At 41.9% G+C, this 20,328-nt stretch overlaps 1 protein-coding gene across 1 annotated transcript; it reads left to right on the top strand.

Moving 5' to 3' along the window:
• Window positions 1–1,569: 1,569 nt before the first annotated feature.
• LOC107563745 (zinc-binding protein A33-like) lies at window positions 1,570–20,087 on the top strand. The gene is made up of 6 exons (XM_016248688.1): window positions 1,570–1,965; window positions 16,446–16,541; window positions 16,769–16,999; window positions 17,078–17,100; window positions 17,183–17,304; window positions 19,585–20,087. The coding sequence occupies exons 1-6, from the start codon at window positions 1,570–1,572 to the stop codon at window positions 20,085–20,087; spliced, it is 1,371 nt and encodes a 456-aa protein (XP_016104174.1).
• Window positions 20,088–20,328: the final 241 nt, after the last annotated feature.

The raw sequence follows: 20,328 nt of genomic DNA, 5'->3' as shown, positions 1-20,328 counted from the left end.
ACTTTGGAGATGTGCGTGTGCTTCCTGGAGCCCGCCTGTTAGCTATACATAATAAAACGTGTATTTACAGCAACATCACAACTATACTATCCCATTTAGCATCTTTACACTTTCAACAATTTGCTCCAAAGTAGTTCAACAAATGCAAATTTAAAATAAGGAACCGTGTTTTTGGTTTGTAATACATACATTTGTAAACACCCTCATTCAAATTTTCTGCCATGTTCGATTATGACGCATCCTCTTCTTCTTCTTTATGATGTATCCTCTCGCGTGGCCTCCTGGGATAGAAAAGTATCCATCGACGAGCACTCAAGAAGCTGGACAGAAGCAGTAGGACATCCGGGAACTTCTCGACTACTCTTTTATGAATACTGAGGTTTCGGACATACTTATTCGCTCGCCTACTGCTTTTCCCCTACTATATACATTCTTCAAAATAAAGGTGCTTCAAAAGGTTCTTCAAGCGATGCCATAGAAGAACCATTTTTGGGTCCACAAATAACCATTCAGTCAAAGGTTTTTTAAAGAACCATCTCTTTCTTACCTTTTTGTAATCTGAAGAACCTTCTTTCGCCACGAAGAACCTTTTGTGAAACAGAAAGGTTCTTCAGATGTTAAAGGTTCTTTATGGAACCATTTAGACAAAAAGGTTCTTCTATGGCATCGTGAAGCACCTTTATTTTTAAGAGTGTAGTAGAGAAGTAGGTGGTTTCGGACGCACTTTAAGTAGATGCGTGTCTGAATCTCGCGAGAATTAGTAGGTCACCCAGTTAATTCTCGCCTACTCTTTTATGAATACTAAGGATTCGGACATACTTATTCACTCGCCTACTGCTTTTCGCCTACTATATATTCGAGAAATAGATGGTTTCGGACGCAGCCAGCGACTTTGTCCTGGATTCATTTATTCAATCTATTCGTTCAAACAGCTGATTCATTCAGGAACGAAGCAAGTGACTGTCCTTGTGAATGGGTGATTGAATCATTGACCTAACATTCATATATAACATATAAATCATTATATGTAAAATTAATAGTAGTTATTAAGATTGATGTGATTTGGAATTATTAAAATGTGCTTTAAAAATTATGAACAGAATATCACCTTGCATAATAATTATGCACGCACTGTACAAAAAAAATTGTCTTTGTTCTTTTCATTTTCAATGTTTGTGCTTTTAATTGTTCTTTTGTGTTTGATTTAAGGTTTTCTCACATTATTCTTGAGAAAGTTTCAATGCAAGTTAATTTTGAGTGCATTTTGTTAAAGTTTAACCTAAATATATCCTGATGTTGATCTTTGACCTATTTTAACACACCAAAGGTGATCAGAAACTCACTGAATAGGAAGAGGCTGACTTGTTATTTCTTCTTTCTTTCTCAATATCTCAAAAGCAAAAAGGAATCAGCGATCAGTGGAGACGGAACAGAAACACTTTCTAGGATTTTTGAGGAGTTTGTTTCTAAACAGACAGCAGATCTTTGTGACTTATGGTGATTCATTTTTAAAACCATATTTCAGAAAGTGAAAGTAAAGTTCAGATTGCTGGAGCTCAAACAGTGAAAATGGCATCACAATCTCAAAATGACTATAGTTGTCCTGTGTGTCATGAAATCTTTAAGGATCCTGTTATTTTATCATGTAGTCACAGCTTCTGTAAAGAGTGTCTTCAACAGTTCTGGAGAACCAAGAAAACTCGGGAGTGTCCTGTCTGCAGAAGAAGATCCTCAAATCAACATCCTCCTCTTAATCTTGCATTGAAAAACTTGTGTGAGTCATTACTGAAAGAAATAAATGAGAGGCGTTCATCAGGATCTGAGGAGATCTGCAGTTTACACAGTGAGAAACTCAAACTCTTCTGTCTGGAGGACAAACAGTCTGTGTGTTTCGTGTGCAGAGATTCACAACAACATGAAAATCACAAATTCAGACCCATCGATGAAGTTGTTCCATCATATAAGGTAAGACAAAATGCTTGTTTTTTCATATGGAAAGAACAATAAGTCATTAAACACAGATATCATCGCATTCATGCACTCAGTATTTCTCTCTTCTCTCTGCATTTTTACTCACCTTCATATAACGCATAATGTACTGTGGAAAAAGTATTTGCTCCCATATGGATATTTTTTGTTTTTGTGTACATCTCATACTAGTCTTAGATCTTCAAATGTAATACAGCAATGTGATTTTCAATTCAGTCAGTTTAAAGTTTATTCAGTTCAGTTCAGTTTCAAAAAAGTAAACGAAGCGATGCATTGGTTTAAAAAGTGTGCATCGGATACAAGTTCATTTGATCGTGATGCATCGTTTCTAACATATTTGCATCGGTAAAAACTGATTTATATATAATTACTAGTGGATGGCTACACTTTTATTGTTTAGAAAGTGACCAATATTTTATATGTAGATTGATTTCTCCTCTCGAAACTGTTTCTCAAGCGCATTCTCTCATCCCCGCTGTGTGTGAATATGACGTAGGCTATCACAACAACACTTCAGAGACCTGAGGAAAAGCGGGGATTAAAGTCCAAAATCTGACTTGAAATAACCTAACAAATCAATCGGGGCTAAATCAGTTCCATAAATGACAATGTAAGTTCACACAATCTAACTAATTTGTGGACGCTTAATCTTAACCCTGAGAGCACACGTACATCTCGGAGACGTCTATTTGACGTCTGCATTTACATCTGCAAGACATATTTTTTAGAGAGTTTGCTCATCTGCAATACGTCTATAGGACGTTTCCTTTTAGATGTCAAATAGACATCTATTAGATGTCTTTAAGATGTTCATGATTTAGAATGTATGTAAAACTGAGCAGCCCTTAATGTCGATCATGGATCAGTTCGATCCACCATGGCAAACAGCGAATATATTTGTGCTGTTTAATGCATTTGAGACGTTGTGTTTTCCTCAGTGCATATTTTATATGTAGATTGATTTCTCCTCTCGAAACTGTTTCTCAAGCGCATTCTCTCATCCCCGCTGTGTGTGAATATGACGTAGGCTATCACAACAACACTTCAGAGACCTGAGGAAAAGCGGGGATTAAAGTCCAAAATCTGACTTGAAATAACCTAACAAATCAATCGGGGCTAAATCAGTTCCATAAATGACAATGTAAGTTCACACAATCTAACTAATTTGTGGACGCTTAATCTTAACCCTGAGAGCACACGTACATCTCGGAGACGTCTATTTGACGTCTGCATTTACATCTGCAAGACATATTTTTTAGAGAGTTTGCTCATCTGCAATACGTCTATAGGACGTTTCCTTTTAGATGTCAAATAGACATCTATTAGATGTCTTTAAGATGTTCATGATTTAGAATGTATGTAAAACTGAGCAGCCCTTAATGTCGATCATGGATCAGTTCGATCCACCATGGCAAACAGCGAATATATTTGTGCTGTTTAATGCATTTGAGACGTTGTGTTTTCCTCAGTGCATAACTGACATGTCATGAGTATATTTTTCCTCTGTAAATGTTAGAAAGTCATGCAAATATATCCATTTTGCTTGCTGTCAGGAGTGGGCGAGGCATACGCAAGTGAACGAGTGCTGCTGCGCACATGCACGCTAAACAGACGGAGCGTGCAGAGTCAAATATGCATTTTGCTAAAATATTCGTTGTTGGACATTAAATGTGCCTTTTGTAGAATTTTAAACCTACATATAGGTGTATTCTTATGATAGCAGTAACTGTAAAGTGACTATTGTAATGGGTAAATAAAATGTAAGCTAATACAGTCCTAATTACTAAGCTTATTACTTAATTACTACTTAATGTGTGTTTCTTATAGCAGTTTTTAATTTAGTGATTTTAACTTTTAGTTTAGTGATTTTAATGCTTTAAAGGGCAATGTTAGATTGTAAAGTTCTAATGCTATCTGTTCTAACTATAAAAGGTACAGCTGTCATAAAACCAGAGAAAAAGGCTGCATGGCTATGTGTAATGTGGTGTTTGGGTTTTGTTTCATGTTATTGTTTTTGTGTCTTTTATTTTGTAGTTTGATTCCTGCTGTTAGTGTCACGATTCCCCTACCTCATGTCGCTCTGCCTTGTGTATGTGTCATGCTCTCATTGGTTATTGTCTAGTCATGTGATTCCCTTGTCTGTGTTATGTTCTCATTGGTTGCTTTAGTCATGTGCCTTGTTCCCCATTGATTTGTCTTTGTCATGTGACCCTCAATGCTTGATATAAATAGCCCGCATGTTGCCTTTGTACTTTGTCTAGCTTTGATGTTGTAACCTGCTGTCGGTGAGTCTAGTCTGTTCATGCCATGTTGAGTCTGTTTCATGCCTAGTCAGATCAAGTCAAGTCTGTGTATCTTGTTTGGATTATGTTTGGATTTTGGATTTCACCTTGTTTGAATAAAACTGCACTTGGGTTCTCACTACGCTCGCCTTCAGTTGACTTTCGTTACACTATGATAGTATGTGAGCGAGTCAGTGGTAATATCATTGCATTCCTATTGTTCAGTGTTAGAGGAGCTCAGCTTAGTCTGACAGTTTGCCTGCCCTGGACCAGGTTAGCTTTCCAGCATAAGTTGCCACAGTGACTGATTTTGATCTTTCTTAAATTTGTTTTATGGAACCAAATCATTTGACAGTGAGTCATGCTAACTGAAATAAGGCTGGCCTATTTGGTAAACTTGTTTTATGAAACAGGCCTCAAGGCGTTAGAAGTCAGAAGACACAAGTTAATTTATGATTTGCTGTCTGTCTGAACCAAATAAATTTTTCCATTGCATCGAATCGTATTGTTGAATCCGATCGAATTGAAATCGGATCGCACTGCATCGCATTAGGGGTGTATTGCATCGCATCGCTAGCTACTTTATATGTATCTTCAATGTATCGTATCATATCGTTGGCTATGCATCGAGATGCGTATCGCATCGGCCTCAGTTATGGAGATGCACATCCCTAACTATAAAGCTGCTCTACCGACCTCAGCTAAGCAAGCCAAAGGCGACAGTGGCAAGGAACCCAAACTCCATCAGGTGATGGGATGGGGAAAAAAAAAAACTTGCGAGAAACTAGGTTCAGTTGGGGACCAGTTCTCTTCTGTAGAGTATCTGGTAACTCGTCTCATCAAGGTCTTTACTGATTGTGAAAGGCAGTGTTGTGGACACTCACGGGAGCAGCTCTACCATCTGGTCTGGATAGGGACTGGATGCATCTGACTGTCAACCTCAGAATATAGAAGAGACAGACTAACATGCGTGTAGATGCAGTTCTTCTTATGATGTAACCAGGGACATTGTTATTGGGAAATGTCCCTGATTCCAGATGCTCTAATTAATGCAGCCTAATGTCCCTTTATAGGGAGTTTCATTGTATAGTTGTGTTTGTACATTTGTGTATGCTAAGGCAAAAAGTGTCTTTAATCTAGATTTAAACTGCCAGAGTATGCCTGCCTCCCGAATAATGCTAGGAAGACTGTTCCAGAGTTTGGGTGCTAAATAAGAGCATAATGGGCATGAGGGTGTAAGGACCACCCAAACTGGCCCAACAACAGAATCCAATGGTGGTTGAAGGTTTCCTGCATGTTCAGACGGTTACTTGCGCTTCTGCAAAGTTCACTTAATTTATCAAGATTTAGTTTCAATTTTAGTCTAGCTCCGTGTTTAATGACTCCAGTTTCAAGTGATTGTATTTCTAATTAAAAACTGATCACAAATATCAATTATGTATTAATTTAGACATTTTTCTATTTTGAATATCCCATACTTTCAATTATTTGTTCATTAAGGACCCGGTGTCGCACAGAAATTCACTTGATCTATCCTGGACGCAGATTTGCGGAAACAGCAGACTGCACTTTAATCTACTAGAAATAATTTCAGAAGAGCTCAGAACAAATCAAATATAACATTTTATTTGTCAGGTAAAAATGTATCATGTCAAAGAGATTTGGATGCAGAGCTCCAGAGGCTCACACAAAGTGTAGGTGTTTTCTGGTTACATAATCCCAAATTACTATAATGCTACTTTGCTCCTATCCAGACAAGAACAAAAAAATCTTCAAATCAGTTGTAGAAACATAAAAGATATTTTGGTTTGTTAGGATCTCGTGACCCGAGGGCACATCTGGCCGCAAATAGGAAAATACTCTGACCACACGTTAAGGGAGACACCCCTCAGCAGCAGAACACAATTCAAGTTTTCAATCTTTCTCATAATATATGTGACTGCTGTAAAATTGAGACCATTTTACCAATCGCACGGAGACCTTCAGATTAATACTAAACATGAAGGGGAAAAACAACAGATCACAAGATACAACACATGTGGTATATGGACATTCTTAGTGAACGTTCAGTGAAGCCTTTTTGGGGAGAAAAGGGAGAGGGGGTCGTAAATGAGCAAGGATATAAATTTTGGCATGGTGGCGTCATTTGCTCTCTTTGGAGATCTCCTCTCCAGATTAGTTTTATTGCATGGCAACTGTTTTTGTGAGTTCCTGACGTTTGGTTTCATGGGGAGATAATTTGGGGTCTTACAAGGGACTGTAATGTGACAGAAGCTCACTCAAATACTGGGGAACTGTCATGGGTGAAAGATGAAAACGACAAATTCATAATGACGATCACCATGGTAACAAGGAATGGCAGGAAAATCAAACAAAGTAACATGTGATGAATGAAAACAAATAAAGTCAATGATAACTGAAACAAACTGAACATAACTGTGACAGTACACCCCCCTCGGGCAAGGCACGACCTCACACCATAATAAATGATAGAAGAGGGAGGGATGGAGGGGGTTTTGGAGGTAGACGAGGATGTGGTGAAGAGATGGTGACAGGAGGCGGTGACTGAGGAAGAGCGGCTAGTGGGCAACGATGATTCTCTGGCGGCGATGGTGGCAAAAGGCGCAAACCCAGAGCCCAGCAGTGATGACAGCCGACAGAGGAGTCGAGGAAGGGAGGAGCCAAGATGGTGTAGTGGCTGACAACAGCTGGGGGACAACAGCAGGAGACAAGGCCGATGGATCCATATGCACAGACAGAAGGTTGATAAAACGGAGCAACATCACTGGTGCTGGAGACCTAGGTGGTTCCATGGTGACGAGCATCGGAGGCAGAGCCAGAGTACTCGAGGGCTGAGGCAGAGTCAGAAACAAACTGAACATAACTGTGACAGTACACCCCCCTCGGGCAAGGCACGACCTCACACCATAATAAATGATAGAAGAGGGAGGGATGGAGGGGGTTTTGGAGGTAGACGAGGATGTGGTGAAGAGATGGTGACAGGAGGCGGTGACTGAGGAAGAGCGGCTAGTGGGCAACGATGATTCTCTGGCGGCGATGGTGGCAAAAGGCGCAAACCCAGAGCCCAGCAGTGATGACAGCCGACAGAGGAGTCGAGGAAGGGAGGAGCCAAGATGGTGTAGTGGCTGACAACAGCTGGGGGACAACAGCAGGAGACAAGGCCGATGGATCCATATGCACAGACAGAAGTTTGATAAAACGGAGCAACATCACTGGTGCTGGAGACCTAGGTGGTTCCATGCTCGTCACGAGCATCGGAGGCAGAGCCAGAGTACTCGAGGGCTGAGGCAGAGTCAGTGTGACGGAGGACACGGGTGATGCTGAAGGGAGGGAGAAAACTGCAGCCATAGGGGTGGAGGGTCAGAGCACAGTAAACGGCCCATAAGTCCGTGGTGGAAGTAGAGTGACGATTGACCAAGGGGAGCCGGTGGAACAAGGGAACCTGTTGGAGCCACAAGGCCGAGGGTCTCTGGTGGAGCCAAAGGTGGGAGGGAGCCAAGGCGGAGCAGACAGGTCGACCGAGAAGGAGCGAAGGATCAAAGGCCAGAGGCAGAGCCGCAGGATCCTCTTGCACAGATGCTGCTGGTGGTTGCATGACCTTGCACGGTCTGTGGCTCACCATCACAGCAGGGCATCCCTGGAGATGGCCCAAAGTTGTAAACATCTGGCAGTGGCAGGGATACAAAACAGGCTGAGCTTTGTGGCGATCGTGACGATAAAAATCTTGATAGGATAACAGTAAGTATCACACAGTCCATGCAGATTGATGAAATTAATAATTAATAGTCAATACAGTTTGTAATACTGTCTAGAAACAGCAATGATGAAGGTACCAGGTGGGATAGGGTGGGAGACAATGCTTCTGTTTCCCAGTCAGTCAGCCAGTCCCCATGGTCCACATTTACTACTCCCTCATCCTCTGATGTTGCAGACTCACACTTCTGGTCAGACTCACTGTGGGCCTCCTCTTCTGGGGCGAGGGTCAGCACTGTCCTCTTCTCCTTGGGCGAAGGCTGACGCATCTCAGCAGGCTGTAGCTCTCCATCTGCAGGGGGCTCACACAAATTCTTCCTGGTCGATGGGGGTGATTCCGGCTCTGGACTGGAAAAGACACTCTTCAGGCACCTAATGATGGCATCTCTCCAGTTAAGTCCAGAAGCGTCTGGGAAGTCAACGGGATGGTAATAATTAGCCCCGATCCAAAACAATGACTTTTTTTCAATAAAGGCTAGATGGCAAAAGTCCTTCATGTAGGTGACAAAATCATGACTCATACGAGCCACTACAGCAAATCCGGTCATCTGTCATGGGTGAATGCAGGAAGAGAGATGAAGACGATGAATTACATTCCAAAACACAAAGTTTAATAATACTATTCCAACAAGCAGGCAAACAGGCAAAAGCAAAACACACTTAACACAACAGTGACCTGACACAGAATGAAAGGAAGGTACAACTTAAGGAGTGACTACAAATGAGGTAATCAATCAAACACAGCTGAAAACAGTGAACTCATTATGACGGTGACCAGGAGTGGTGGAAAAATCAAACAAAGAAACACATGTGACGAATGAAGCAAAGACCATGATAGCGAAAACAAACTGAATATATCTGTGACAGGAGCTAAACCAGTGCTTTATAAGTAATTAAAAGTAGAATTACTTAAATTAAGTAGAATTAAAAAAAATTATACAATGTTTATTAGGGCACCAGTGCAGTGTTGACAGAACCAGGCTAATATACAGTATGAACAGATTTTTTCCTTCTAGTGAGAACTCTGGCTGATGCATTTTGAACCAGCTGGAGTTTATTTGGCCTGCATGTCAACCATCCAGTAATACAGTACAATAATTTAGCTGTGAGGTCATGCATGCATGGATTAACTTTTCAGCATTAGACATTGACAACATATGTATTAATTTAGAGATATTTTTAAGATGGAAAAATGGTTTCACAAATGCTAGATATATGGCCTTCAGATGACAGATTGCTATCAAATAACACACCTAAGTTCAACTGATGATGAGGACTTAACAGAACATCCTTCGAGAATTAGAAAGAGTTAAAGGCACAATATGTAATTTTTTGCCACTAGAGGGCGTGTATTCACAACAAACAAAGAAACAAAGGCGTAGTTAGATGACGCCGTGACTGAGTGTGGAATTATTGGAGTTGTCGTCTTCATCCCCACCGCCGAAGCAATCCGTTGGGACTCGGGCAGAAATCATGATCATGGATGAGCTAATGTATTAAAGATTTATTAGCATCGTAGTATGAAGCAGAGTGAGGCGGAAAACCGTCAAAGCAAAACAAGGCTGCTGAAAGCTGAAAGCTTCCGGAAAGCAGCGGATGTAAGCAGCGCTGTTTTTATCATACTAGTGTAGGATTTCTATCATGAACAGACACGGATATGCCATTGAATCAACTCATCACGAGGTCTAAACTAATCCACATCAGGAGACAACAGAGATCTTTTTGTATCGAGAACTAAAAAGTTCTTTCACAACATATAGTTGAGAGATACCTTGTGATCGCACAATGTATGGAACTATTATATCCAACAGGAAAAGGACGAGTAAATTAACCTCAGGCCTGCAAACACTGGATCTATACGTGACTATCACATGACTCTTGACCACCTGCTTCCTGCCCTTTCTGAAACCCAACTGACCCTCTTTTCTTACAACAAAAGAAACAGTACCTTGCATGACGATTTTGAAAGACAATCATTTAAAAAAATTTAAAAGTATAAGGACGAGTAAATTAACCTCAGGCCTGCAAACACTGGATCTATACGTGACTATCACATGACTCTTGACCACCTGCTTCCTGCCCTTTCTGAAACCCAACTGACCCTCTTTTCTTACAACAAAAGAAACAGTACCTTGCATGACGATTTTGAAAGACAATCATTTAAAAAAATTTAAAAGTATAAAAGGGCAACTATATTCACAAATAATATGTTTTGTGCCTTTCTATGCATGATGTGTTTATTGTAACCTATGAAGTTTAATCAATGCTTTATAACCCTTTTTAGTAGTTAAGGTTATTAACGTGTATGCCAGAGACCTGTTGTTTGATGTTGAACGAAAGCTTGTCTTATTTCCAGAACAGTGAAATGAATGAAAATGTGTTATTTTGAACAGTGTGTGTTGTACGACACTTTATAATAAGTTATTAAAACTTGCAGAAATACTCCCCACGGGAAGCATGTGATCCATGCATGATAAAGGAGCAGTATGGGGCATGGCTAAGCCCCGGAGCCAATATCTGATTGGAACAATCGGCAGGGGGTGGACAAAAATCAGCCTGCTTAAAAATGGACACAACGCCCTTGTGGCTTGCTCTCTCTCTCTCTCTCTAGATCTTTGGCTTTTCGCCTTGGTGACCGCGCTGCAAAGCGCTCACATGCTGTAACATCATGTGAGCGAGACTCCAGAACTCAAAGATTTCGTTGAAACTTCGTGACTGTCAGAGATCTTCAAAAGCCTAAAGTCTTATAAACTCAGACTCTTTCAGAAGAACTGCCAAAGCCTCTGCGTCACCAGGAAACCCCATTCATCAGGAGGGCATCCCCAGAAACTACGTCATTCAAACGACGCTGGGATTCCCTCAAGCAGCCAACAAGGAAAACTCAGTTCAGCTTTCCAGCGCAAACGGAAGTAACAAACAAAGTCTTCTATCTGCTGAAATCGATGCTGAACTAATTAAGCAGTAATGATAAGACAAATCTCTGCTTTGTGATTCTCTCAGGTTGCAAGTTAAAGAACTAGTAGCTTACTAGAATTTTGGGACTTCCTCAGAACTCCGTTACTGATTTCCTGAACCTTTTGTGTGTATGTGTGTGTGTGTTTTCATTAGTTTAGTTCAATGTAATCTAGAATAGTGAATAACCTGTTGTTTCATTTATAAAGAAGTATTGTCTTGTGTCGTGTAATTTTAAAGTCTAAACTCTGCCCAGATCCTTTGTTACCTAGCTCGTAGCTTATAAATGATCAAAAGCATGTATTAGCCTTTGGCCAGAGATAGTACAAATATTCAAATTGATGAGATATACTGATGTTAACGTCTCGCTGGACGACCGTTGATAAAGTGTAAACTATAAATTTTGGAATCAGTTCAATCAGGTTGATCTTGAATCTTCAGATTCGATTCCCCCTCTGAAAACCTAAACTAAAATAAAAGAGTTAAATTTCTTTACACTAGATACATTTTAAACGTTCTGTTATAATGCTACTCTGTGCGGTCATCACCTGTCTAATAAAATGCATAGCATATTAAAGAGTCTTTGGTGTTTCCATGTTTTCTACAAAACTGGAAATCTAGGGTGTATGACGTCATTGGCAGGCGACACAATGACATTATGGACACGGTCCGTGTCACTAGTTAAAATTGCTTATTTATCTGTATTTAAACATTCTTCGAAACATCTGGGATAATGTAAGTACACAAGTCAGCAAAATATATAACACTGTTCTAGTGGTTTTTGGATATTTTAATTAAAAAATCTTACATATTTTGCCTTTAAGCATGTGAGTTTTTAGGTTCAATAATCAAAACCTCTGTTTTTTTCTGAGTTTAGTAGTAAGAAGTTACTAGTCAATCTTTTTTTTATATCAATTATGCATTTTGTGACTTTTGCAAATTGGTATGTTTCATCTGGCCTTGAGAAAATATAGAGCTGGGTATCGTTAGTATAACAGTGAAAACTCCAGGCTGCTTAATGATATCTCCTAGGAGTGACAATGGCAACATGAAAAACAATGGTCTGAGTACTGAGTCCACATTAAACTTGTGATCAATATGATACCTCATTATTTCATTCGGTGCTCCTCCAGATGACCAGATGTTGATTGCGGCATCGGAGGGTGAGCTGGAGTCTGGGGATGAGGACTCGGCTGCGTTACCCCCTTTGGGGAGAGTAGCGTTGCCCGAGCCTGACCCAGAATTGACAGCTATGCTTTCCCGGGCTGACAAGGCGGTCGGGCTCAAGTGGAGAGAGGCACCGTGTCATGAGCCATCAACGTTAGACGACTGGTATCTCAGGGCGGCCCGGGCTGGTTCTCAGCCCCCGCCTCAGTGCCATTCTTCCCGGAAGTGCATGAGGAGGTAACAAGGTCATGGACGGGACATTTTTCTGCCCAAAACCGGTCTGGTGCCTCCTCCTCCCTCACTACCCTCGATGGTGGGATGGCCAGGGGATACGCAGAGATCCCCCCGGTGGAGTGCGCGGTTGCGATGCAATAGTGTTCAAGGAGCACTTCCACCTGGAGGGGTAACCTGCATCTCCCATCCAAGGCCTGTAAGTTCTCGTCCGTTCTTATGGTCAAGGCTTACGGAGCCGCTGGACAGGCTGCCTCCACCCTGCATGCCATGGCACTCCTGCAGGTATACCAGGCCAAGGCACTAAAGGAGTTGCACGAGGGTAGTTCTGACCCAGGGTTGATGCAGGAGCTGTGCACAGTGACGGACCTCGCCCTGAGAGCAACGGAAGTCATTGCGCGCTCCATGGTCAGACGATGGCCACGTGTCTGGCTGAACCTAGTGGATATGCGGGAGACCGACAAATATAGTTTTCTCGACTCCCCTATCTCCCAGGCCGGCCTATTCAGCAATGCAGTCGAGCGCTTTGCCCAGCAGTTCTCGGCTGCCCAGAAGCAGACGGAGGCAATCAAGCATATCCTGCCCCGGCGGCCCACTGCTTCTTTCACCCCGCCGGCTGCAGCTGCTCCACCTGCTCGGCGCCAAGGGCACCCCCCCTGCGGCTTCCTCCTCCCCTGCTCAGCCTCAGCAGCAGCGTCCACCAAGGCCACAGTGGGGAGCTGGCCGCAGGGGTGCGGCACCGCCCATCCCAGCCCCTGCCATACCAGGCGGCAAGTGGAAGTGCAAGCGGCCCTGAGACGGGCAACCCAGAGATGGAGGGAACAGCTGTTCGGGAGATGGTGACCACACCACTCCCTCCCCTGGAGGAGGACCGGGTGGAGAATCTTTTGTTTCCTTTTTGTTCCCCAAACCATTAAAAAAAAGAGCAGTTTCCACTATATCTGGGGTCCAAAAGGGTGCGGATGACGTGTCACGCTATGCCTGGCCAGCCTCATCCCCCTCTCCTATCGCCAGTGGGCAGCAGGGGCCAGTTTGAGAATTCCATGCCTTCTCCCATGCCCCCTGCCCAACACTGGAGCCAGGTAGGTGTTGCACTGCACACCTTCACCCCACCTCGAGATGCTATGCCTTCCAAGTCGGGTCCCTGTCCTCCACCACATTGTCCCACCATGGGTACATCTGTGGTTCCTCTGGTCCCGCTTGTATGGTCTCTGGGAGCCTGGCTAGAGCTCCCCAGCACGTCTTGCTGGCTCATTCGGACCATCAGACTCAGCTATGCGATTCAGTTTGCCCGGCGTCCCCCCAAGTTCAGGGGCATCCAGTTCACCTCTGTGCTGACCAGCGGTGCTTCTGTCTTACGGGCAGAAATCGCAGTCCTGCTGGCGAAGGACACGATAGAGACGGTCCCTCCAGCCGATATGAGGTCAGGGTTTTACAGCCCTTATTTCATTGTACCCAAGAAAGGCGGTGAGTTAAGACCAATCTTGGACCTGCGAGTTTTAAACCGGACCCTTCACAAGCTACCATTCAAAATGTTGATGCAGAAACGCATTTTCAAATGCATCTGTCCCCAAGATTGATTTACAGCCATTGACCTGAAGGACGCTTACTTTCATGTCTTGGCACAGGCCATTTCTCTGCTTTGCGTTCGAGGGACGGGCATATCAGTACAAGGTCCTCCCCTTCAGGCTGTCCTTGTCACCCCACATCTTCACGAAGGAACTATCTCGACGACTGGCTCATTCTGGCTCAGTCGTGAGGTCAGTTGTGCAAACACAGGGACATGGTGCTCAGTCACCTTAGCCAACTGGGACCTTGGGTCAACTGGGAAAAGAGCAAACTCTCCCCTGTGCAGAGGATCTCTTTTCTTGGAGTTGGACTCGGTCAACCTGACAGCACGCCTCACAGAGGAACGTGTTTGTTCGGTGCTGAACTACTTGAATTCTCTCAAGGGCAGGACAGCGGCCCCACTGAAACTATTTCAGAGGATCCTGCGAAATATGGCATCCACAGCCACAGTAACACCGCTCAGACTGCTTCATATGAGGCCGCTTCAGCACTGGCTTCACAGCCGAGTCCCGAGATGGGCGTGGCAACGCGGCATGCACCGAGTGACAATTACTCCGGCCTGTCACCAAGCTTTCAGCCCATGATCAGACCCTGCATTTCTATGGGCAGGAGCTCCCCTAGTACAGGTGTCCAGGCATGCTGTTGTGTTCACGAATGCCTCCACCACAGGCTGGGGTGCCACGTACAATGGGCATGCAGCTTCGGGTATTTCGATGGGTCCCCATCTGAATTGGCATATCAATTGCCTCGAGTTGCTTGCAGTACGCCTTGCACTGGGCCACTTCAAAATGCTGCTACGGGGCAAGCACCTACTGGTCTGTACAAACAACACTGTGACCGTTGCGTACATCAACCATCAAGGTGGTCTACGCTCCCGTCGTATGTCGCAACTTACCCGCCATCTGCTCCTATGGAGTCAGAAGCATCTGAGATCACTTCGTGCCATTTATACTCTGGGCCTGCTCAATCGTACAGCCAACGAGCTCTCACAACAGCCTGCGCTTCCGGGAGAATGGAGACTCCATCCCCATAAGGTCCAGCTGATATGGAGACACTTCGGAGCCGCACAGGTAGACCTGTTTGCCTCTCCAGACACATCCCATTGCCAGTTGTTCTATTGCCTGACCGGGGAGACCCTCTGAGTGGATGCACTGATGCACAGCTGGCCCCCGGGGCCTATGCAAATATGCGTTTCCCCCAGTGAGCCTACTTGCACAGACACTGTGCAAGGTCAGGGAGGACAAGGAGCAGGTTCTGCTAGTTGCGCCTTACTGGCCCAACTGGACCTGGTTCCCAGAACTGATGCTCCTCACGGCAGCCCCTCCATGGTGCATTCCTCTGAGGAAGGACCTACTTTCTCAGAGACGGGCACCCTTTGGCACCCGCATCCAGATATCTGGAACCTCTACGTGTGGTCTCTAGATGGGACACGGAGGTCCTAGGTGATCTACCCCAGGCGGTGGTAGACACCATCACTTCGGCAAGAGCACTGGAGATACCCGATCAGAGCTGAGCTTTCCTTCCTCCAGGAGGGGTTGGAGCGAAGGCTGTCTCCCTCCACCCTAAAAGTGTATGTTGCCGCAATTGCCGCACAGCTTAGAGGGATCATTGATAAAGAGAAACAACCATGATCAGACGATAAGAGGCTAGCCTGAAGGTTTTTGGTACATGTCGTAATAACAATTAAGAGTTTATAAAGTTAAAAGGAGGTTCTACGACTTCTGGAAACATCTATTTTTATAGTTTGGTAGGTATAGGTTCCAATATACATGTTGTTGATTTAGATGACTTTACAAGTTCAGACAGTTCTTCCTCTCCTAAAGTAAGGGAGGAATTAAATTGTTCCTTTGGAGATACAGTACCCACAGTGTCTGGCACAATGCACAATACGATAGCAGGCGGTTGCATGGTTTTTATTTTGTTATATCTTGCAAGTAAAGAAATTCATAAAGTCATTACTGCTGTGCTGTTGGGAAACATCTGTACCTGTTGATATTTTATTTTTGGTTAACTTAGAATTTGTTTTATTTCTGGCCAAGAGCTTTGTAACCCTTCAAAGACTGATGTATTTCAATCACCTTCTTCCTCGTCATTTCTGGAGTTTCTTTCACCTTTGGCATTGTGTTACTGTTTAAGACATTTTAGCCAACTTCATGCTGTTGAAAAAGTTATGTTTAAGTGTTGATTTGATTGAACAGGTTTGGCAGTGATCAGGACTGGTTTTGTTTTAACCCCATTATAAATTGAGTTTTATTTATTTGGGGAATTAGAAACTATGGGGGCAAATACATTTTGAATAACTTTTTAAGTTAAATAAATAATATTGTCATTTACAAACTGTATTTAGTAGTACCTTTTGGTTGCCTTTGTTTTGTGCTAGATTTTGATTTATGTCTCAACTTAGTTTGTGGAATTAAATACTTTTCCATAGCACTGTATCCTCTAAGCAGCTGGTGTTTTGTGTGTTGTGTTCAATTCTAGGAGGAACTCAGTAAAGCACTGAAGTCTTTACAAGAGAAACTTAAACACAATGAAAAACTGAAAAGAGAGTTTGAAAAAACAGTTCAACACATTAAGGTGAGGTAACAATAAGGAGTCATTTTAATTACAGATGTAGGATCAGTATATGCAATTGGGATTGTTATTTTTTATATAATAAATTCCCATTTATGATGTTGTAAATAAGCAGCTATTTGGCTCTGGTTCTGTTATATATCATTATCCGAGTTTATCAGACATTAATGATGTGAAGTGTTGATGTGTGTTGATTAAGATGATTGAAGTGAATGTGATTTGATTTGCAGTCTCAAGCTGAGCACACAGAGCATCAGATTAAACTGCAGTTTGAAAAGCTTCATCAGTTTCTCAGAGATGAAGAAGAAGCTACCATTACTGCACTGAGTGAGGAAGAGAAGGAGAAGAAGCAGATGATGAAGGAGAAGCTGGAGGAGATCAACAGACACATCTCAGCTCTTTCACACACAATCAAAGACACAGAGGAGATGATGAAAGCCAATGGGGTCTACTTTCTAAAGGTCTGATTTCAGATCATGCATTGATTGATTGATTGATTGATTGGGTTCTTGATGATAAATTGTGTGTTTGTTCTGCAGGAGTTTCCAGTCTCAATGGAAAGGTGAGTGATCTGCTGGTGTTTCTGGTCTCTCTGCTTCTGAAGCCAAAACCACTGCAGTTCTGACTCCTGAATGTTCTTCCAGAGTCCAGATCTCATCACAGCCAGATCCACAAACGCCTTCTGGAGCTTTGATTCGTGTGCCACGTTACTTGGGCAACCTGCCCTTCAGAGTCTGGAAGAAGATGCAGGACATTGTTCAAAATAGTGAGTCTGGAGATGATCTGTGCTCTTACACATACAGTTTTCATGGTACAAATGTATTAGATTTTTTCAGTTGGTAGTGAGTGAAGATCATACTTGTTCAAGTATGTAATTAACTTTTTTTGAGAATGTTTCTCATTTCTTCATCTACTCAAGTCCAGAACAGACTCAACAGTGTAAAAGTGAAAAGAAACTGGAGGCTCCATTTGTGATTCTTCTGACTGAAACACTGAACCACAAATTAAGCGTTAGCGTTCTGGCAGGTCACGTGAGTCAAGCTTGCATCAGCTGATTCTCAGCTGATCACATCTACCTATAGGAATATGACACCTATCGCGGCATTCCTATATAAGCTCTATTCAGTATTATTCAGCAGCTTTTCAGCTTGCTCAGGAGCAAATTACCCTCCTCCATCCCCAGCTCCTCCTTTAGCCACAGTCAGGACTTGGCTTTCTGATATTCCTTGCTAATCAGACTCCTTTATCTTGAATAAAGTGTTACACTTAAATATCATGTACATTAATGATATCTGCCTTGTTCTGTTCTGTTAACCCTAGGGGGGTTATTATTGCTGCTCTCCCTGCTCATACATAACAGGCTGCATGGATGGGCAGGGAGTTGTTTGCCCAGAATAGAACCATACCGCCAAACCAAACTTTATGCTAAGTATCTATCATTTTGACGATAGTGGTCCTGACAGAAATATATTATTGTGAACTCAAGTTCCTCAAAGACTTTACATTATAATTGTTTTACTGACAGTCTCTAGAGTTCATGAAGAAAATTTTAAATTTTGTAATCTTCTTAGAGAGCTGAGGCCAGATTCACAACATTAAGAATAAAAGTATCTTATTATTATTATTATTTTATAACTTGAGGGGATAATAGTATTTTGTATAAGTTACTTAAGAGTTTCTTATCTGTTTTTAAGACAAAATGTAGGATTTCAAAATCTTTAAAAAAAATGTTCATAATAATCATATTGCTGTATTATAAAATATATTGTTACATTTACCACTTAACGATTCAGGTATTTGTTAGATTAAACAAGCCAACCTTACTAATATATAGAACAATCAGACAACTGTCAAAACCTATTATCAGATTCTATAAGAAAATATATTTTAAGATGTTCTTTAAAATATATTTGAGAACTTCTTAAGAAACACTCAAGAATTACACTTGGGAACATTCATACATGTCTTGGAATTCATTATAAGAACGTTTTTATTAAAACATTTGAATGAATCCTGCCATTTTGAAAGGGTGTGTAGAAGAAGTGTGTTACAAAATGTGGTTATGGAGAAACTCCCTCAACGAGTAATAGTTCAATATAGAATAAAACAGAATAGAATAGAACAGAATAGAATAGAAAAACTGAAGCATTTAAACTGAGACCCAGTTTAAATGAGAACATGTGAACTGTTATATAGTTATCTAAGCATCCATATGTAGTAGAGTTTGCACACTACTACACCTGTGTGTAACTGTAAATGTCTCTGAGTTTTTTTTTTACCGTTCTGTGCTGATAATCCACTATTTCCAGCACTTAATCAAGCCACTCTTCTTTAAAACATGATGGTGTTTTAATTCACATGTAATTGCGCTTGCGTTGGCTCTCATTTTGAGTTATTTTGTCCGCAACTATTAAAGTATTCGATTTCTACAGTGACTCATTTGGCGCATATCATTCTCTTTCTATGAAACTTGTAAACCGCATTCACCAGTTTTAACGCTATAGCGACACCAATTCTATGGCAGTTTGCCAGAGCATTGCAGTTATTTCGCATTTACTAAAATTCAATCAAATGGCTTTCCCAACTAATTTTTGCAACTGTCCTTTGCGTTGCACATTTTTTTGTCTTTGCGGTCGCGACGCAAGAAGTGTGCAGCCACGCACAACTTAGAGGGAACATTAACAGTAAGATCCTGTTTAATGAACATTATCAGATGATGCTGAAGATGCTCAGAGTTTCATGCAGAGAATTATTCATTAGTTTTTCATCTTAGATGCGATTGATTGATTCTCATTTAAACTTATCCAAAATATCAGTTTCTCTTTATGGACACAAATGTTTGAATCATACAATTAATGTTTGTATCTGAAGCCATTAAACACTGACAATAAAAATGAGTTTCTAACTGATAACAGTGATCAGAGGAAAATGTCTGATGTGTTTGGTCAATAGGACGAGTGTTGTAATTCATAATAATACTTTTGGTTCACTCTTGATCATTATATGAACATTAGAATAAAATCATCTGTTGATTGTGTCTCATCAGCTCCTGTGATTATGGATCCAAACACTGCAAATCCATTTCTTGTCCTGTCTGATGATCTGACCAGTGTGAGACGGAGTGAGAGCAGACAACCGCTTCCAGATAATCCAGAGAGATTTGACGAATATTGCTGTGTTTTTGGTTCAGAGGGTTTTAACTCAGGAAAACACTGCTGGGATGTGGAGGTTAAAGAGAGTTCAGATTGGAGTCTTGGAGTAACTACTGCATCAAACAAAAGGAAGGGACGTGAGTTCTTCAAGGCTGATGTCTGGTGTATGTTGTATGGACTGTTTGTAGGGTCTGGTTTTCGTGTTAAACAGAAGCTTGAGCGTGTGAGAGTTGATCTGGACTATGACAGAGGAATTGTGTTATTCTCTGATCCTGTAACTAACAGACATCTACACACATTCACAGCCACCTTCACTGACACCGTCTTTCCATTCTTTGAATTTTCTTCCTCTCTTAAGATCTTACCGTTCAATAGTCAGTACACATTACACCTGTAGGTCTGGATGTTCTTGCTTTTATCATGTTTCCAATATTTATTTGGTAACACTTTACAATAATGGTACACGAATAACCATGTACAAATATCTGAATTACATGAACTCATGATTAGTGTAGACATAAGCTTATCATGAATCAATCAAAGAGCTATCCTTAACTCTGACTGGAGTCACAAGGATTCATGCATGAATAATGGAGCCTTAACTGCATGTTGGTACATGTTTGATAGCTAATGCATTA

The sequence above is a fragment of the Sinocyclocheilus grahami genome, unplaced genomic scaffold (assembly GCF_001515645.1).
Source record: "Sinocyclocheilus grahami isolate Dianchi unplaced genomic scaffold, SAMN03320097.WGS_v1.1 scaffold888.1, whole genome shotgun sequence".
Classification (NCBI taxonomy): domain Eukaryota; kingdom Metazoa; phylum Chordata; class Actinopteri; order Cypriniformes; family Cyprinidae; genus Sinocyclocheilus; species Sinocyclocheilus grahami.
This window is presented reverse-complemented; position numbering and strand designations above follow the sequence as displayed.